Source organism: Panthera onca, chromosome B3, assembly GCF_046562875.1.
Source record: "Panthera onca isolate mPanOnc1 chromosome B3, mPanOnc1 haplotype 2, whole genome shotgun sequence".
Taxonomy (NCBI): Eukaryota; Metazoa; Chordata; class Mammalia; order Carnivora; family Felidae; genus Panthera; species Panthera onca.
The window spans coordinates 55,025,513-55,045,632 of record NC_138344.1 but is presented as its reverse complement, the minus strand read 5'-3'; the positions used below and the strand labels follow the sequence as shown (position 1 = coordinate 55,045,632).

Genomic DNA, 20,120 nt, shown 5'->3' with positions numbered 1-20,120 from the left:
AATCCCTACTGTGGTAGCTAGTCTCCAAAGATGTCTCCCCACATTCCTCCCCCCTCTGCAGACACATGCTGGTGCACACATCAAGAGGTAGGGCTTATTAGTCCATGCCCTTGAGTCTGGATGAGGCCTGTGACTTGCATGGATTTCCAGGTCATGCCAGTCCAGGCGAAGTTTGAAGAAAGTCTAGTAGCTTCCATTTTTGTGCTCTTGGAATCCTGAGGTACACTGTGAAAAGTGTGGCTGTGCTGCTGGAGAGTCTATGTGGAGAGGCCACGTGGAGAAGGAGACAATCTGAGACCATACGGAAGAGAACCGAGGAATCTAGCCGACACAGATAACACATCTGAGCCCCTCCAGCTAGCCCTCAGTCATTGAAGTCAGCTCCGTAGTCAACTCGTGGGGCTAAAGCATGTGACCAGAGGTCAAAAGGTTATTGTTCAACATCCAGGCCCAATAGACACTTAACCCTGAGCAAGGCCTGATAACTTCACCTGGTGCTCAGTTTCTCCATTTGAAAAAACACACTCAGTGGCTCCATCCCCAGGGACAGGCCCAGGCAGGAGGCCTCAGAGGAGAGCTTTAAAACTTGGAAAGCACCCAGCAGAGCCTGACAAGTGGCTCTTTGCTTCCTTTATTCCCCTCCTCTGTCCTTAGATTAACCACACCAAAGTAAACAGTACTGCAGGCTCCAGTCTACAGAACCAGAAATATAGGTGAAGAAGTCATCTCGCTCACTCCAGCCCCATCAGACACTGTGGGAAGCAGAAACAAGATTCCCCACTGTGCCCTGTCCAAATTCCTGGCCTGCAGAATCATAAGAAATAATAAAATTGTTGTTGTTTTAAGCCACTAAGTTTGGGGTAACTTGTTACATAGCAATAAGAAAATCAAAACACTCACAAATGAAACTAGCTTGTTTCCTTATAGTAGAGGAACTAGGGATGCTTTGTTTCTCTTTAGTTTTTTATTAACGGTGCTATATCGTTTTTATGTATAGTAAGTTTTAAGGCGCATGGAGGTGGGGGCACCGTAGGTGTGTCCTCCCCTTTGCCTCTCCTCCTGACCAACCAAGTGGCCAAGTACTGCTCATGCTACTTCTCGAACGTCACATGAGCCTTCTCTTCCCCCACCTCCACTGCTCAGACCATCAATCACTCTCACCCTGACCCCTCTATTAGCCTCCCAGTCCCCCTGACTCTGGCCTCCCTACCTCTAAGCCACACACCTTTCACACATCCACCAGAGCAGCAAAGATCTAATCACGCTCCCATCTTAGAATCCCATACTAGTTCACCATCCTCACCTTTCACAGCAATCAGATAGTAACATTTTGTGCCCTTTAGTCCCTCTCCCACTACTGACGGTGTCACCATCTACGGACAAGCACAGGCAGTTGCATACTGCACAAATCCAGGGGGCACTACGTTCCTAGGCTACACTATGAAGTGTTCCCCTCGAAGGTGTGCAATGCAATCCCTGCCCAACTATACTCGATGTCCCTCAGTCCCTTCACACGTTCCCTTCATAGCTTTTTCACTCAACTTTTTTCCTTATTTCTCTCCTCTATTTCCTCCAAGCTCTAATGTATGTAATTTACCTTACCAGTCAATCAAAACTGGTCAGTCAAAAATTGTCTATTGAACACTAACCACATACCCAGCTCCTCAGTATCCCTAGTGATAAATAAAACAAACAAGAACTCTGCCTTCCAGAAGTTCTCAGTCCTAGTAGATAGTCACTTATTTATCACATAGACGAGAGGTCGGCAAATTTTTTCTGTAAAGGACCAAGTCGCAAATAATTTAGTTTTGCCAGCCACACATTGTCGTAACTACTCCACTCTGCAGCTGCAGCAGGAAAGCAGACGTCGATGATATATAAACAAATGGGCATGGCTTTGTTTCAATAAAATCTCATTTACACAAACAGGGCTTGGGTCACTGTTTGCCAACCCCTACCGACTTTCACCGTGAAGTCTTTTCTGATGAATCCTATTCCCACAGTGATGCTTCCCTTGGCATATGACTGCATTTGCCTTCATTAGATGTTGAGTCTTTCCCACAGCAATGATAGGGAAGATTCTGGGGAAAGGAAAGTATCAAGAGTATGGGAGAAAGAAATAAACTTACCAGGTATAAGATTTATTATAATTGAGAAGCAGTAAAATACACTGGTTAAGAGCACTGACTGTGAGGCCAGATTTCCCAACTCTGTCTCTTACTAGTTTATGTCCCCAGAGGAATTACTGAAACTCTGTATCCCTCAATCTCCTCATCTATTAAATGGGCAAGCAGGTATAATCTTTCTCATAAAGAAGTTATACATTAAATGAATTAATGTATGTAAAGTGCAAACCTCAGTGATATACCAGAGCTTGCTAATATTTACCATTATTACTGCAATCTCATGTAAAAATTATATTATATTAATGGCTTTGAGCTTAAAGGCAACCATGGTAAAAAACGAAACATAAAAAATTAAATAATTTATCATGTTGGTTAAAAACTTAACACGCATTACAGTTTCCACTGAAAAGAGAAACATCTCTTCCAACTCTATTCTGACAAATTTTTCACATAGGACATGAGAACAAAAGATTCTGAATGACATCATGAGGAATGTGTCCCATTCAGAACCATGGGCAATGCAGGACAGTACCTGTGATGGTTACCTACCACCCTTAGTAAAAGTTCAAATTATTATTAAAAGTTCAAATTATTATTAACAAAGGTTAATAATATAATAATATAATATAATAATAATAATATAATAATAATAATATAATATAATATAATAATAATATAATATAATATAATATAATATAATATAATATATTAATATAAATTAATATAATACTAAAATATATGTGCATCCAAAGACCTCACCAACTCTGACATTCTATGATTCCTTCTGTGTTTTATTAGTGTCTTTGTAGAAATGTTAGGGAAAGTTTCTTGTTTGACAAATTTTAGCGTATTATTAACAATACTTGGGATGTGTGAACTAGCACGAAGAATATTAGGAATTTTAAGTGGAATTTTACCAAAGTCTTAGTCCTACATTTTTGATCAGTGGAATGAAAAACCAAAACCATAACTAAAATTAATGGAGAAAGAAAACTTAATATTAAGAATTTGTCCTTAAAATTTAACCTTTGTGCCTCGGCTCTCACAGCCATAAAAGCTAATAAAAGGACCCATCCAACAGAAATGCTGTGAGCATCAAATGAGTTATCAGATGGAAAACACTGAGAGCAGCGCCCGAGACATAAATGTCATCTAAAAGTCACCTACTAGTGCTATAATTGTTGTTGTCATTTCTGGGTTTTTTTAAGGTGTTTTTTATTTATTTATTTTGTGGGGGGCAGTGGCAGAAAGAGGGAGAGACAGAATCCCAAGCAGGCCCCGCACTGTCAGCACAGAGCCTGATGCGAGGCTCGATCTCATGGATCATACGATCATGACCTGAGCCAAAATCAAGAGTTGGATGGTTAACCAACTGAGCTACCCAGGCGTCCTGCTGTTATTTGTTTTTACTTAATCCTACACCCCATGCCCTCTGCTACCTTCCCACTGACTCCTGGTCCTTCCCATAATGGATTTGAATTTTCCTACCAAATATGAAGCTCCTGCAGGCTACAGGCTGGATGTCTCTGCATTCCACAGAGCTAAATTCAGGCTGGCCTTCAATCAAGGCTTCCTGAATTAATGAACTCTTTGAAATCCCATCTAATGATCAGTTAGTGTTAAAATCTTATGATAGGAGTCCTGCCTTTGATGATTTTATAATCTGATGGGAAAATGAAGCTTAACAACGGCTGCCATATAACTCCGGCCTGATTTCAGCCTTCTTAAAAAAAATTTCATGGAAAAAAATTCTAAGTTGCATCAGTAGGGCCCATTTGTGGGATTGGTTTCTAGATGCAAAGAAATTGTTAATATAGTTTCCTTCTATTTCCAAAAAATATTTGAAATCTTATATTCATATCAAAACAAAGGTTAAACTTCACAAATTGGTTGTTTGTTTTATTGAAGGGAAAAGCAAACAAAGTCTGGGTAAATACCCTAATAATCTGTTCAGTATTTTGCTTGATAAGCGTCATTGGCCTAATAATATAATCTTTTTAATCATCAGCCACACAAGACAACAAAGGAATATTTCAATGATCTTTAGAATTCCTAATAAGCTTGGAGGGATGTCTGCACTTCCTTTTCCATCAGCCTCAACCTCATCTCACGGTAGGCTGATATATGTTTTAGTTAACATGCAATACCAACAACTTACGCGTTTTTGTAAACAACCTCTATGTCTTAAATGCTACAAAATGAGTCATAACGTAAATCAGTATTTTGTGTCCATCTTCTAATTTAAAATGTGGAGTTGCTAAAAACTTCTATTTAAAAATATCTTTTTTTTAAAGGTATTGCAATATTTTAGCTTAACCTTTTCAATAAATACAAAGACAAACCATACCACTGCAGGAGTCTTTTCCCCATATTATTAGCCTACCTGACTTCAGATGAAGTCTTAAAGTCCTCTTTGTAAAGTAAATGGACTTTATAAAGTCTACAGAACTTTGTGTCCCCTGTTAAAGTTCTTTATTTGCATAACAGACTTCAGTGTAATTAATCCCTTGGAGTTTGCCAGCACATAATCTACCCTGTGTACCAACTGTCCCGTGTGGATTTTTCTGGTAACAAGACCTCTGGAAAAAATAAACAAACAAAGACAAAAAAAGTACGCAATAGGGGACAAATTATGTGAAATACATCCAGTGTCATACACTTATAAACCAGGCAACAAGGATAGAAATTCTCAATCTGTCTTATCAGATTTGGGAAAAATGGGTTTCACTCTAAAGACTTTTTTCCCCTTTGACAATTTTTCCTGCAATATTTCCCTATTTCAGAGCTAAAGCAAAAGGTAATATTAATAATATTTATTATATATAACACATAACATAATAATATATATTATAATACAATATATTATAATATAAATCTATAAATATGATAATATATTATATATAATATATATGCATTATATATAACATAAATGTTTATTTATTAGGATAAATGGTTCCTAACTACTGCTATTCAAGTAGAGCTGTGTGTTTTTTTAAATCAAATAGTCTCCCACACATTTGGCCTAATCACAGAAGTTAAGAATTCAGCTGAGAAACATTCTTGTGAACTGAAATTCGAACAATAAATCTAGGATTTTATTGTTTCTCATAAAGTCGCTTCACACATGTTAAGCAGTGCCCCAGTCAAAGGAAAACTACTATACATGTATTATTTGAAAACATTTTTGAAGCTTCCAAAATTCTCCTTTCAAAATAGAGAAAAATGCGATTTTTGCAGAGTGAATGGGGACCACACTCATTCCATAAAAAAAGGATTTCCTGTAAAAACAGAAATTGGCAATTTCGTCTAAGAAAACACAGCGAAAGCTGGGAAGAAACTTGAGGATGCTTAAATTTCCACTGTGGAACAACTTCTGTTGCCCAGTGGGAAGGGGAAAACACACACACACACACACACACACACACACACACACACACACACACACAAAACACCTGCAAGAGGATGGAAGAGAAGAAAACAAGCTAGAACTACAGTCTCTGAGGGGGAAAAGTTAGGCACATCCCCAGTCTGTGAGGCGGGGTGCGAACAGGAAAGGGATACATATCCCAAGAAGATGACCAAGGCAAATTCCATAGCCACCTGTCACATCCAAGAAAGACAAGGAGGTACTGGTGGAAGAGACGAGATGAGTGCACAGTGGACACTGGTGAGTTTAAAGCACATTTTAACCAGAGGAAATATTAGTGAGGTGCTGAAAGTTGCTGCCACCAGCTGGGCATCAGGCAGACTTGGGGTTACAAATCACTTTCACTTCAGAAATTGTGCATTTCCATCAAAATGGTCAACAGGTTTTACTGCAGTCAAAGAGGTTAGTTTTGAAGCTGGCAATATTTTAACTAGCAAAAAATAGAAATTTTAAGCAATAACTGGAAAAACGTTACCCACAAATGCTTTTCCTGATGATTTATACAGCAGGGCATGGTTAAAAGACTTATTCATGGGAGACTAAGAGCCATAAGCAGAGAAAATACCTTTTAAATGCTATTCAAATTTAAAAGCAGAATTGGTACTTATTTAAAATCTACGGGAAAACCTTTTCTCCAGAAGTTCTACTTTTATTAACTTATACCACATATAAATTTACACATGTACACATATAGGCATGTAGGAGAATTTGGAAATAGCAAAAAAAAAAGAATAATATAATCCAGAGAGCCATCATTAGGGAACTGTTCCAGCCATGTATGGTATTCTTTGCACCAAGAGAATGCACAAGGTAGATCCATATGAATTAACAGATGGAGGCATTAAAGATATATAGAAGTGAGCAAGGTTCAGAACAGTATGTACAGTATATTGCATGTATTAAATAGGATACGCAGTATACATATACGTATATGTATGTACGTGTATACAAATATATATCTCAATATGCATACATATGCCTATAATAGTTTTACAAAAATGGTGTCTGAGAGGTAAGAAGGAAAGACTTTTAACTGTATATCCTTTTAAATTATTACTTTTTTACCTCCCCATATATCTATATCTATATATCTACATATACCTATAAAACCTTATAGATAACATGAGAAGCCTAAAAATAAAAACCTTTATATTAGTATATGATATATTACACAGCAAATGTTAACTATAATTATTTTTCAAATCTTTATGTAAAGTCTTATAGATAACATGAGAATGAGGCACACTCATAATCACTGTTCTATTAATAACACGTTTTTAGGAAGGCTCTATGAATAGCTCACAATAGAGTAACATCTATGTTAGTAACCAAATACTATGAAGGACACAGAGAGGTGTTGCCCTGTAATCGTAAAAAAAAAAAAAAAAAAAAAAAGGAAAACCCAAGAGAAATAAGTGGTGGTATGAGCAAATCTATGGACATTCTGTTAAGCAACAAAGTAAAGCTCAGTTTCTGTTTTCACATTGGGTTTGTGCCTCCCAAGGAAACAGGCTGGTTGGTGTTAGCACAGAGATGAGACAAATGTCTGGCTGGGCCTGATGTCTCCCTGCAGACTTTCATCCACAAATTTAAACCCCACTTCCTTTCTTCCTATAGGAGCAATGCCATTGAGCTGAGCTATTATGATAATATATATAGCAGAGATTTTTTTTTTTTAAGGAAAAATACTAGACTAAATCAGGTCCTTTTGAGAACGTATGAAAATCAGAGTTTTAGTCCATGTGTTGAACTTGCCATGGGCCTTGCACAGCAATGCATGTCTGCTGTCTAATCAGAATCAGGCTTAACATGATAAGCAAATTTCCTTTCCTGCACTGTTGGAATCCTGGATTTATTTTCCACAAAGGCCAAGATGGAACTAAATTAATCATAACTATTTCCCGGGGCCAGAAAATCGTGCATATTTTACCGCAGCCGAAGCGCTTGGCCCTGGCAATCACCTTGTCCCTGGTCTAGACCAAGACTCAAAAACTGGTCCATTCAGTTTACTGCATTTTTTCCTTCCTCCACCTAGGCCATACAAACACAAATTTTATTACATATATCTCATTAAAATATCCCATAACAAAAAGGAATAAAGGAAACGTTCAGCCGCATATCAGATTGGACACCATCACCTGATGACTCGGGATCATATAATCAAGCTACAGAGTTACTCAAAAAGAAGCAACAATGAGAATCAAAAGAACCTCTGTATGTGCATACTGTCTGGGGTCATTTCACAGACTCCTCCAAGGAGATAAAATTTACAGTTTATCCTACTACTTCTACGGGGGCTTGAATTTAAACAATCTCATAAGGACAGATTTTTCGTTCAATCTGAACAATTTTAAGGGAAATATATTCCCACCCTTCTTCAATTCAGGGAACTGACAGTCCTTATACCATCAACCTGCCTAGTGTAAATACTTCCTGCTGAAACATTTCCTGTAATAGGGACTTTAGGAAGCCTGGGAAATGCTCAATTCCATGTACATCACACATACATCACCGGTTAAAAACACCCGTTTAAGGCCGTCCACATAAGCATGACTGCCCCCAATGAAATGAAGAGCCCGTGAGAACCCAAAAGAACCCAAGTTCTCAAAAAGTTGCCCTGCTCTGCTTCCAGTGCAGACATCACAAAGGCAGTATCAACCAGAAAATTCAGTCCGTAATTTTCATAAGCATAACTCGGTGGAGAGCCAACCATTGACTGTGTCTTCTCTGCCTGTCATTAGAATCCCTTCCCCTCCTTACCCCCTCACCAAAAGAGCATCTGCAAAGGTGCCCACGAGGCAAGCACTCTGCCCTGAACACAACCGGAATTGGCCTGAAGGGAAAGGAATGGGCTTCTCCTCGCCTCTCAGTGGCAGCTCCTCCCCTTCTTCCTCAAAAAACCCTTCTCGCCTCCAAAAATCGGCCTCGACAATGGCCCAAGATTCCTTTTCACCATGACATCTCCTCTGGGGCAGCAATCTTTAAAGCGTTGCAGCAAAGCGGTTTAGCCTCGAACTGGGCGAGGGCCGGACACCCCCTGCACTTCTAAGGTAGCCCCAGGAGATCTTCTCAAGGATCTTTCCGGTGTCAAGAATCGGCCCTGTCCGTTCCCTCTGGATCGTGATACTCGGGAGAAGAGGGAGGGGAGACCCACGCCAAAGGAGCTGGCCCGTTCCATTACCCTTTAAGCGCGTCGTGTCCTCCGCCGCCTCTTCTCTTGGCCCGGCTGGCTCTGGTTTCCTTCACGTTCCCAGCCTCCAAATTGGCGTCGGCCCCATGGCTCGTGTAGGACGCTAAGAGCACGGTAAATCCCAGGACGACCTCCAGCAGCCCTCCTCGCCGCATGATGCCGCGCGGCCGCCGGCTCCCGCAGCCTCTCGCCGCGCCCCGGGCTCGATCCGCGGCCGCCGCTGCGCCCTAAAGCGCGCCGCGCCGCCGGGGTCCCGCTCTCCCGCCGCCCGTCCCCCGGGCCGGGCTCCTCCCGCCTTCTCCAGGCGCTGCTCCCACTTCAGGCGGCCCCTGCCAGCTGCAACAGACAAATCGCCGAGGCGGGGGAGACGTTCAGGGCATCGGGATGCTGAAGCCTTGGGGTCCCCATTCCCGAGCCCAGCCCGCGCGCCGCCTGAGCGTGGCGCAGTTACTTTGGGTAAGTGAAGACCGTTTGGTCCACAGCTGGCCGACAAGCCCAGGCCCCCGCCGGCCGCGGCTCCAGCCAGCCTCTCGGCCTCCCGGACGCCGCCTGAAAAGCGCGCCTCAAAGCACCCATGTCCCGAGCGGTTCGAAACCCCGGAGCCGGCTCGCTGGGTTTATTTTTTTTTAATGGCACGAAAGGCGCGCGATGCGCGCTTGAACGCCCCAACTTCCCTGACTGCCCTCTCCGCCAAGCCGCGGGGCTGGAAACCCGCCGCGCCGTCCCCGGCCGGCTCCGGGCGCTGCCACCGCCCCCCGAGCATCTGACGCGGAGCCCGGCACCGGGAGCCCCGGGCCAGGAAGCTGTCAGGCAGGGGAGGGCCGGCGCCAGCTGTGGACGTTCCGGGACAGCCCCTCACCCAGTCCCTGTCCCTGCCCTCGGCGCGGCGCAAACGCAAAAGCCTCCGTGGCTGCAGCTCCAGCCCCCGGTGGCCGCCCGACCCCTGTCGGGACCCTGGCTGCACCCACTGGAGAAGCGGCGGCTCCGGCTCCTGAGGCGGCGGCGGCTGTTCCTCGGTCCTGCCCGCGGCAGCCGCTGCCCCGCTCCGCCCGCAGCTGTCCCAGCTGTGGCCGCCTGTCCGCCTGTGGCACCCACAGTCTCTGCCGCGGCTCCCGCGGCCCCCTCCTTTCCCCACCTCTTCAAGTATCGTCTGCGCAGCGGTTTCTCGCGAGAGAAATACTTTTTTAAAAAAAAGAAAGAAAAAGAAAATGACACCCCCTCCTACATCCCCCTCATCGCCACCCCACCCCTCGGCCCCATCCATCCTCCCTTTCCACTCCCCTTTGCCAGCCACCGCCTCGGCGCGGGGGCCTCGCTCGCTCGCAGGATTAGCGCAGCTGGGAGGAGACAGAGGTGATCAGGTTCTGCCCGGCCTGGGATTTTTCGTTTTGGGGTGAGGAGCTGGGGGGATGGCAAGAAGTGGAGTAGCGGTTTAGCCCTCTCTGCCGCTGGGAGGTCTAGACCCGAGATTAGCCTCTCCCGTGATCTGGGAAGCCCGGCCGGCGCGGAAAGCTGTGCCACCTGCACCAAGAACGCGCGTTGGAGACGGCGGCACCGGAGGCCCCGGCGACCCCGGCGCGAGAGGAGACGCGTCCTGGCTGCCCGCGCCTCCCCGGCGCCGCCTCACTGCTCCTCTCTGGCCGGGCGCGCAGCGGAGACCCGAGTCCGGGAGGCTGGGGCAGGGCGCGTCGCGGGGCCGCGGCACAGGGAGCTGCAGGGGCTGGTGTGCGGGCGTGGAAGGTTTCGCCGCCGCTGGCACATGCCCCCTGGACGTCGAGAGCCCACTCGAGGCAGCTCTTCTGAGGCTCACTTCAAGGCACGCAGGATGAATCCAAGATGCTCCAAGTGTCTGAGTGCGAGTCCTCTGATTCCGAGGCCTGTGAATGTTGCAAGCTGAGATTTGGGATGGGGGTGGTAAAGCAATGGTCCTCCTGCCCAGCCCACAGCTAAGATTGGGCTTCTCCTAGACAATCCTAGCTCACCTCCCCAAACACACACACACACACACACACACACACACACACACACACACACACACGGCTGCCTTTCCAGGACGAGCAAGGCACAGTGACTTTGGAGAATACAGTATTTACAGCATCCTTATATAGATAAGGCCCAGTGTTCCCTGTACATTATAAAGGTTTCGGAAGGCAGGAAATCGCACCGTGGGCCCTGGCGGCTGGAACTAGAGACCCCAGAAAATCCCCGTGTAGCAGCCACAGCTGTCAAGCCAGAAGAAAAAGAACTCAGCACAAACAGGAACCTTGTTGAAGGGGGCTTTCCTTATTCGCAACTGTTTGTGCCTAGATAATAGGGTACAAGGACCTGGGCAAGTTATTTACTTTCCGATTGTAAGATGGAAATAATAATGTTGACCACGCAGAATTATAATGGCGATGGCAAGTGTACTTAAAGATGAAAACAGTGAAACTGTCAAAAATATGAGTCCATTTGAAGTCATAGTCCTAGAAGTATGTGGTCTACTTTAAAGTCTCACCTGTAAAACTTCTCTTAGATTAATGAGTTGGAGGCTTGGTCACACATCCTTGATTGAGTAGAGGAGATCATTCATCCAAGATGTATTTACTGAGCACCAGCTATGTACCAATTGGTGCATGATTGAACCTGGCTTCTTGGTGAGCAAGGCAGAATGTTTGTTTTGTTTCGTTTTCCCTCACAAAGCAGAGTCTACAGGGAAACTTAGCTTGAAAAAATAATGACCCAATTGTTAAATGCAATGAGGAAGAAATACTGGATGCTTGCTTGGAGGATATATAACAGAGGTACTTCACCTAGGTTGAGACTGAACAGGGAAAGCTTTCCTGAGGAAATGAGGTTAAGTTGAAACACATAACTCGACTTACGGTAGTAGCTCTCAACCCTGGCTATACAGTAGAATGACCTGAGACCTTGAAATAAATCTGACACCATGACCCAGCCCCAGGAGGTTCTGCCTAAATAGCCGAGAATGGAGACTTAACGTGGGCATTTTTTAAAAGCTCCCTAGGTAGGGAAAGGTAGGGGAGTTTTTCAGACTGGAAAAAGCATCTGTGCAGAGGAACCATGGCTCAGAGAAGCAGGGCTGTTGGAGATCCAGGAAGGGCCCACAATGCTCTGAACTGTTTTGCACCCTCTGGAGAATCTGGAAACTCTGCCTGCTTTCCCTGCACTCCAGCAACATGTGAGACACTGTAATCTCTCTTACAATCTCCCGCTTAGTGACATGTTGTACAGCAGCAACTGAACACAGGCTTTTCTAAGGCTTTTGCCCACAAAACAAAGAGAAAACCCTGGTGCCCTGCAGGCTCCTTTCCAACAATCCTGAACATTTCTATTATGTACTCCTAACTCAACCCCAAAATGCCTTCCAGAGTTTCACCTCTGAGGGAGAGATTTACATTAAAGCTTGCTTCTTGCCTTTGCCCTTCTTTAAAAAAAATTTTTAATGTTTATTGATTGAGAGAGAGAGAGATGTTTATTTTTGAAAGAGAAAGAAGAGTAGAGGAGGGGCAGAGAGAGAGGGAGACACAGAATCTGAAGCAGAGCTGTCAGCACTGAGCCCGACATGGGGCTTGAACCCACAAACTGAGATCATGACCTGAGCCGAACTCGGACACTCAACCTACTGAGCCATCCAAGCGCCCTTGCCTTTGCCCTTTTTGTCCTCCTATTTTTTTTTTTTTTTTTTTTTTTGGACTCCTCCTTCAGTAGAGCAAGGACTTTCTACTTCCTTTTTATATTGGTTGGGAGCTCTGTGCCCCACAAACTCCCCTTTTTGGGACTAGGTCTCATGGCTTAACCATAGGGATGAAGAGAAAAAAAAATCCTGATCATTGAAAGAGAAATGCACTTTTAAATAGGTAAGAAATAGTCCCATTATCTAGGCAATCAGCATATATTAGAGCAGCATGTTACCAGTAATAAAATTCAGTATGAAATACAGAAAATCATGTCTTTGCAATAAGATTTTTCTCAATGCCTGCTGATTCAGGAGCCACCTCTCATTAAACTTATCACAGTTTCTAACACTGGTTGTAAAATAAGTTAACAGGCTAGAATTCCCTTCTTCCTCCTCCTCATTTCAAAGAATTCTACCCATCGTAAGTGAACCTGCTCAAATTCCTCAAATTCCTCAAATTCATGAGGAATTTTTGCTCATGATTCTCTTGTTCAAACTTCATTGCACCCAACTTAATCATTCATTTTATAATGTATTAATTATAATATATAATTATAGTATGTACCCGTATGTCAAGCACTATGTTAGGCATTGACAACTAGAATATTTATATATTGTTTTGGTGAACTATAATTTTTTTCTTCAATTGTCATAATTATTGTATTTTCTGTCCTGAAAACTTAGAAAAGATAACTACTTTGTTGGCTTTGTTTGATCAGTTAGAATCTTCTGGCATTTTTGCTTCCAGACCACTCCCATTACTTTATATCTACTGAATAAATATCTGCGTCAGCAGTCTCTGTCTATAAGAAAACTAACTCTGGACAATTTAAACAAAAAGAAATTGCTTAAAGTATTATCAGATTGTGATATGGCTCATTGAACCTGACTCTGGAATAAAATGGGAACCAATGCAGATCTGGGTAGATGCAGCAGAAACAAATGGAGAACCTATTCAAAGTAATACTGTTTGGGTGAATAAATTCGAACCATTTTGATCCTTCTGCCATCCCTACTAGGGTTCAAATTCAAGGCCAGGTCCCAATTGGCCTAGCTAGTTTAAGGAACCTGCCCACAACCCTGGCCAGGGGATGATGAACATCTTGATGCATTGTCCTAACAAGATGCATGCCATGACCAAAACACTATTACCAAAAACTGGGGGCACTGATACTTGTCAGACACACACACACACACATACACACACTGTCCAGATGTCCCCTGCACCATCTCAAGAGCTTTCAAGGATGTTCTGAGTAAACTGAGATAAACCATTTCTAAGAGAATAAGAATACTCTAAAATCAAATTCTAGGTCTTTTAATGAAAACTAAATCATTACTTCATGAAATGAGTTAACTAAAGACTCTCATGTGGCCCTAATTCCTTCCATTGATGGTGGCACATAGATCTTTCATAATACAACCAGTTATATCATCAAAAACTATCTTTGGGCACTGGGGTGGCTCAGTCAGTTAAGCATCTGACTTCTGCTCAGGTCATGATTTCATGGTTCATGAGTTTGAACCTCACGTCGGGCTCTGTGCTGACAGCTCAGAGCCTGGAGCCTGCTTCGGATTCTGTGTGTGTCTCTCTCTGTCCCTTCCCCACTCATATTCTGACTCTCTCTCTTAAAAATAAACATTTTTAAAATTTTTTTAAAAAACTAGCTCTGGAGTGTTGAGTGTTAGACTGAGTGTTGTAGAATTTTGAAGTTACAAAAATATAATGCATATATGATAGTAGCAGAAATAATACCTACTTATATCAGAAAACAATACCTAATCTCATACATAATCTCATTTGATCCTGACCACAATTTTATGGTAGATTGCAAAATATTTCCTATCATCTTTCATCAAGAAGTAAATACTATTTCCCAACCCTTTGAACCTGAGCTGGTCTGTGGCTTCCCTTAACCAATAGAAATATGGTAGGAGTGACATTGTATGACTTCCAAGGCTAAACCTTAAGAGACCTTGCAGCTCCCTCTTTTGCCTTGAGATGTTGGTGCAAACGTTGGCCTGAGATGGCCACACCTTAAAGGAGTAGGGAATGAAAAACTATGTCTTGGCTAAGTTAACACCCTCACCAAGCTGCCAGCTAAATGCAGCTACAAATGTGAGCCCAGTAGATCAACAGAAGAATTTCCCAGTGAACTCACAGAATAAATGCATCATTGTAGTTTTAAGCCTCTTAATTTTTAGGGTGGTCTATTATACAGGAATAGGTAACTAATACAAACTTATGAGGGAAAATACTTCTGTCTCCATTGTTAATAGATGAATAAGCTCATATTCAGAAACGTTAAGAAACTGGCTTACATTCCAAAAACTAGTCTTAGAGGCAGGGCTAGATTCAGAACCATGCCTCTGACAATAAGTCAAAGGTACTTTTCAAGTCATCACTGCTGCCTCATCCACCTCCCACAGAAACCTCAGTCAAGATCTGGGGTTGATGTAAATGGGAGCCACTCCCGGTATCCATAACACATGGTATTACCCACACTAATACCATGTCTTCTGGGAAGCTGACATTTCATTCCCTGCGCTTCACTGTGGTCTGAATCTACACGGCATCCTATTTGAGAGCACCGTTTACTCCATGCTGCAGTCACTAAGATCTCCCCCAGGAAATGGAAATATCATAACAGCTGCCCTGCCTCTTCCCTCAACTTCCCTGCCTCTCTGCTTTGGTTTCTAGCTCCTCCTCACATCCTGTCCCACGGAACGATTCCTTGTACATAGCGGGTGCTCATTGCATATTTGTGAAATGAACAGATACATACATTAACTTCCTTTCAAGATGGCGATACGATGGCCACTTAAAAACCTCACCCTATTCTTCCTTATCGCTCTGTGTATGGAGGAAAGCCTTAAGGCTCTCCAGCTATTGATGGAGCCCTGCCACGTCCCATTGACTGTGCTTTAGTTGTTCCATCTTGCAAGGTAATATGGATGAATGGGTCTTGGCTTTGAAAAAGAAATGAAGGTAGGGTTAAGTTGCCTGCTTGTTGGCAGACTACCTCTATGTATGTCCCATTTCTTTTTATTATTATTATTGTTTAGCTCATTTATTCATCTAACCAATTTCAGTTGAAAGTCAGGCACAATGTGCCAGCCACTATCAGAAGCTGACTATTCAACTGTGAAGAAGATGCCATATCTGCCTGTAGGAATCACAAGGTCTAGGGCATTGGAGACCCTTATGGTGACAACTACCATTTACTAAGCCTGGAGTATGCAAGCACTGTGTTCAGTGGGAAGTTAGTAATGTTATTCCCATTTTACAGTTTTAGAGAATGTGAGGTTTAAGGAAGAGCAGTTTAAAATGACAAAGATATTCCTCTTAAGGAAAATTTGTACATATTTGTGTCTATATTTATACTCAGGATCCTAAAATGTACTGCTTCAACATAAAATTCTGGCTTTGTGAGGGGGGCGGAGAGTGAAAAAGAAAAAAAAAAAAGCTTAAAATGTGTGCATGCTAGAGAAGGAATACAATTTTTTTCATTTTAATTACTTTCAGAGGTTTTATTTATTGTAGCAATATTTTAACTACTTAAAGAAAAGTGTATTCTTTGGAAGTATCTTCCTATGATCCCACCTACTAACACAATTTTTTTTTTTTTTTTTTTTTTTTGCTTCCCTCTCTAGTCTGTGTCCATATGGTGCATTTCACACAATCTAACCAAGGTGTATATGTAGTTTTTTGTCTTTTGTTCTGCCAAACAGGGAGGAGAATTTGTTCAACACTGTGGTGTTTAATCTTCACATTTTGCAGACAGGGTTCCTGGGTGAGGCTTGCCGAGTTGTACTTCTGGCAGAAAGCATGTGCAACTGTTAAATTATGTTAGTGAAATAACTTTCATTACCTCAATCCCCCAAAGCAAACAGTTCCTCCCCACCCAAAACAAAAGCTCTGGTTCCCAGACTTCATTTCATTTGTGTTTGCCATGAGTTCTGTGACCCACCCTGGTATTCCCTGTCATTTTTTTCTACCAGACATAACAGATACCAGCCCAACACAGAGGGGAAGAGAGAAAAGGCCTGGACAGCAAGAAAGGACATAACATTGTATCCATCACAAATTAAAAATGCCTTATCTCAGCTACATCCAACAGCATTAACCAAACACCAGCTCTGGGCTCCACACTACGGTAGACCCTGCAAAGGCCACGATAAAGTATCAGCACTGTGTCCTCCGGGAAAAGTTACACCCTCCCTCAGGAGGGAGACATCAAGTGCCTATAGCAGAAGTCAGCAAACTTTCCATTAAGTGATAGACACTAAACATTTTAGGCTCTGTGGGACAGAGAGGCAAAAGAAAGTAAATTTCCACAAAATTTACTGACAAAAGTTAATATTTATAGACACCGAATTTAAATTTCATGTAATATTCACATGAAACAAAATACTACTCTTCTTTTGAGTTTTTCAACAATCTAAAAATGCAATAGCCATTCTTAGCCTACAGGCTGCATAAAAACAGGCGGTGGGATCAGATTAGCCCCATGGGCCATAGTTTGCCAACCCCTGAGGAATAAGACAAAAGCAAGCACAGAAAATGGCTGGGGATTAGCCTGCAAAATGAACGACACCAAGACAGAAGTCCAGAGAGGTGAGAGGTGCGGTGGGGTGGGGTGGGCTTGTCCAGTCAGGAAGACTTAATGGAAGGGATGGGATTTGAGCAGAGCCTTTAAGGGAGGGTAGGATTTGGCTGCATAAAACAGACTGGGAGAACATTCCAGCAGAACCGATGAGCATGAGGCAAAGGCACAGAGGGAGGAAAGATCATGGGCCAAAGGAGCCCTATGAGGTGTTTCCCCATCCTTCACTGTGACACACCTCTAGCTCTCCAAGGCTTCTGTGACACACCCTGGGCCGGGTGCTTATGAAGGGGAGGGGTCCCGTGGGCCTGTGGGAGGAGGCCTTTAAATGACCATGATTAATCATATTATATGAATATTTACAGTATTCATCACCCAAACTTGTTGGAAACACTGAGATCCATCAGATCTGTAGTTTAAAATTGATAGAGGACAAACACACAAGGCTTTGTTTCTCTTCATCAGGAGAGTTCCAGGTTTCAATTAGTCACCTATCTTAAGGAAGTTCAATGGACAACGAGCTTTCCTCAGGATCTTAATAATATTCTAATCATACCAGGAAATGCCACATGGCCTAACCCAAGTTTCCATGGCCAATCTCAAAGTTTTAATCAAGTTAGGAATGGCAAGTAGCTTTTCTTGGTGACATTTACCTTTTTCTACATGTTTTTGTTCCTACTTGCAACTTGAATTTTCTCTAAGAAGTTAGTAATTCATGGATACTAGTAAATGGTAGATACCTTGAAAAAAATGTTCTTCCTGGATGACTTTATCTATTCCCATGATTTCACCTCCTGCTCATAAAATGCTACTAATTCCCAGATCTGTATCTCCAGCCCAGATACTTCCCTAGAGGTTCAAATTTAGCAGTCCAAGTTCCTGCTGGGTGTCTCCACCTCATCCTCCCACAGGCTGGGCAGCAGCCTCCAAGATCACCCCCAAAGATCTCCACCTCTTGGTACTCACGCCCTGGGGTAATCTCCTTCCCTTGAGTATGGGCTAGACCTAGTGACTCACTTCTAGCAGCTACAGGGTGGCAGGGTTGATGAGATGTCACTTCTGATATTAAGTTACAGAAAGACTCTGGATTCCATCTTTCTTGCCCTTTCTTGCTCTTCTGCTTGCTCATGTTGCTGGAAGCCAGCTGTTATGTTCTGAGCTGCCCTATGGAGAGACCCTGTGGCAAGGAACTGAGAGACGCTGACAGCAAGGGAAGACCTAAAGCCCTCAGGACAACAGCTCCAGATGAAGCCACTTCTACTAACAACCATGAAGACCTTGGAAGTCTTCAACAGAGACTACAACCCCAGCCAACAACTTGATTGCAGCTGTGAGAGACATGCATCCCAAGACACACAGCTAGGCAGTACTCACAGTGAGCCACAGAAACTGAGATAATAAATGTGTGGTGTTTGCAGCCACTAAGTTTTGAGGTAATTTATTCCACAAAAATATATAACTGATGCATCAGCAAACTTCCTAAACCTGTTCCTACCCCTAAATTCTCTGCTTCCGTTGCCAAGATCACCATGCATCCACTCACCTAGGTTGACAATAGGTTTGTCAGACACCCTTCATTTGTGTTTCTTATATCTAAAAAAGCTCAAATGCTTTCATATTTTTCAATCACAATAGGTATGACTTAGTAAGCCGAAAATTTGCCTTCTGTTCCATTTGGAAATCAAGCTATTTGTGCAACATAACATGCTGCAGCAGGAACTTGCTGTATTTCTATGTGATTTTCTGCTAGCAACAATATTAATGACATCATACTAGATAACTTTCCACAGATAACCAACCCCTGGGAAGTGTCTAGAGTGATAGAATGGGAGAAGGGAGAGTCTGGGAAACTCTAGAAAACAATGCCTGTAGCTTGAAAGTCAACCACAGAAATTGGGAAAGAACAAGCATGGATTAAAAGACAGACGTGGGTCCTGGTCTGGTCTATGCTACTAATCTGCTGTGTCCTTGGCAACTCACTTGCCTTCCAGGAGCCTCAATTTCCTCTTCAAGAAAATGAGGGGGTTATATTTTAATGAAGAGCAGAACTATGGATGGGTTGCTTCAAGTTGAACTAAGGAGCTTGTCAAACTTCAGATTCCTGTCCCTGATACTCATACCATGCTGATTCAGTAGGTCTGAGATGTGGCCTAGGTATCTGTATTTCTAAAGCGACCAGCTCACTGAAGTATATCCAGGTATAGAAATCCTGAATTTGATCCTCTCAAAGGAAATTTACAATACTAATGTTATAATTACTAACCATTTATACTGTATGCAAATTCTACTTTGTATGTACTTTCTAAAACATACAAAAAATTAAAAATGTATAGGATTATTTTGTATGCATGCATATATATGTAAAGGGATTCTGTGCACAATTTCCAAGGTATGTGGGGGGGGGCTTCCCTTACAATACCAAGGAGCAGTTCTTGGACACCAGCTAGGTATCCTACAATGCAACCCAGTTCTGACATTATCTACCAGAGATAGCATCAGATTCTACAGGTTAAGGACTCAGTCTCACGAGACTGCCCTCCACTTGAGATGCCAATCACATACTCATGTTGTTATCTGTGTTTCTGACTAACCGGCTACAGACTGTAAGTTCCAACAACCCTCTTCTTGGGTTGTAGGTTAAGGACTCACTCATACAAGACTGCCCCCTTAGATGCCAATCCTAAGTCCTTCAGATGCCAATCCTAAGTCCAGGTTGTCACCTGTACTTCTGACTGAATGGCTATAAATCAGATGTTCCCATGACCCTCCTTGGGTTTAATTCATCTGCTAAAGTAGCTTACAACTCAGAGAAACATTTTACATACCAGATCACAGGTTTATTATAAAGCAGGTAACTTGGGAACAGCCAGATGGAAGAGATGCCTGGGACAGGAGGAAGAGCTTCCATGCCATTTCTGAGTGCACCACTCTCCCTAAATGTCAACAAGTTCACCGATTGGGAAGCTCTCCAAATCCTCTCGTTTTTGTGTTTTTATGGAAGCTTCATTACATAGGCATGATTGACTAATTCACTGGACATTGGTGCTTGATTCAACTTCCAGCCCATCTCTTCTCCCCAAGAATCAGGGGT

The 20,120-nt window shown here is 43.0% G+C and overlaps 1 protein-coding gene across 2 annotated transcripts in view; it reads right to left on the bottom strand.

Annotated features, from left to right (window-relative positions):
- Positions 1 to 9,958, bottom strand: part of FBN1 (fibrillin 1) — a 234,275-nt gene extending 224,317 nt beyond the window's left edge. The window contains exons 1-2 of one of the 2 annotated variants that reach the window (XM_060618612.3): positions 9,712 to 9,958; positions 8,735 to 9,079 (exon numbers count right to left, since the gene is read on the bottom strand). In XM_060618612.3, coding sequence (XP_060474595.1) covers positions 8,735 to 8,898 — 164 coding nt within the window. In that variant the 5' untranslated portion in view covers positions 8,899 to 9,079; positions 9,712 to 9,958. The remainder of the gene's footprint in view (positions 1 to 8,734; positions 9,080 to 9,711) is intronic. The other variant, XM_060618611.3, reaches the window with a different exon arrangement.
- Positions 9,959 to 20,120: the final 10,162 nt, after the last annotated feature.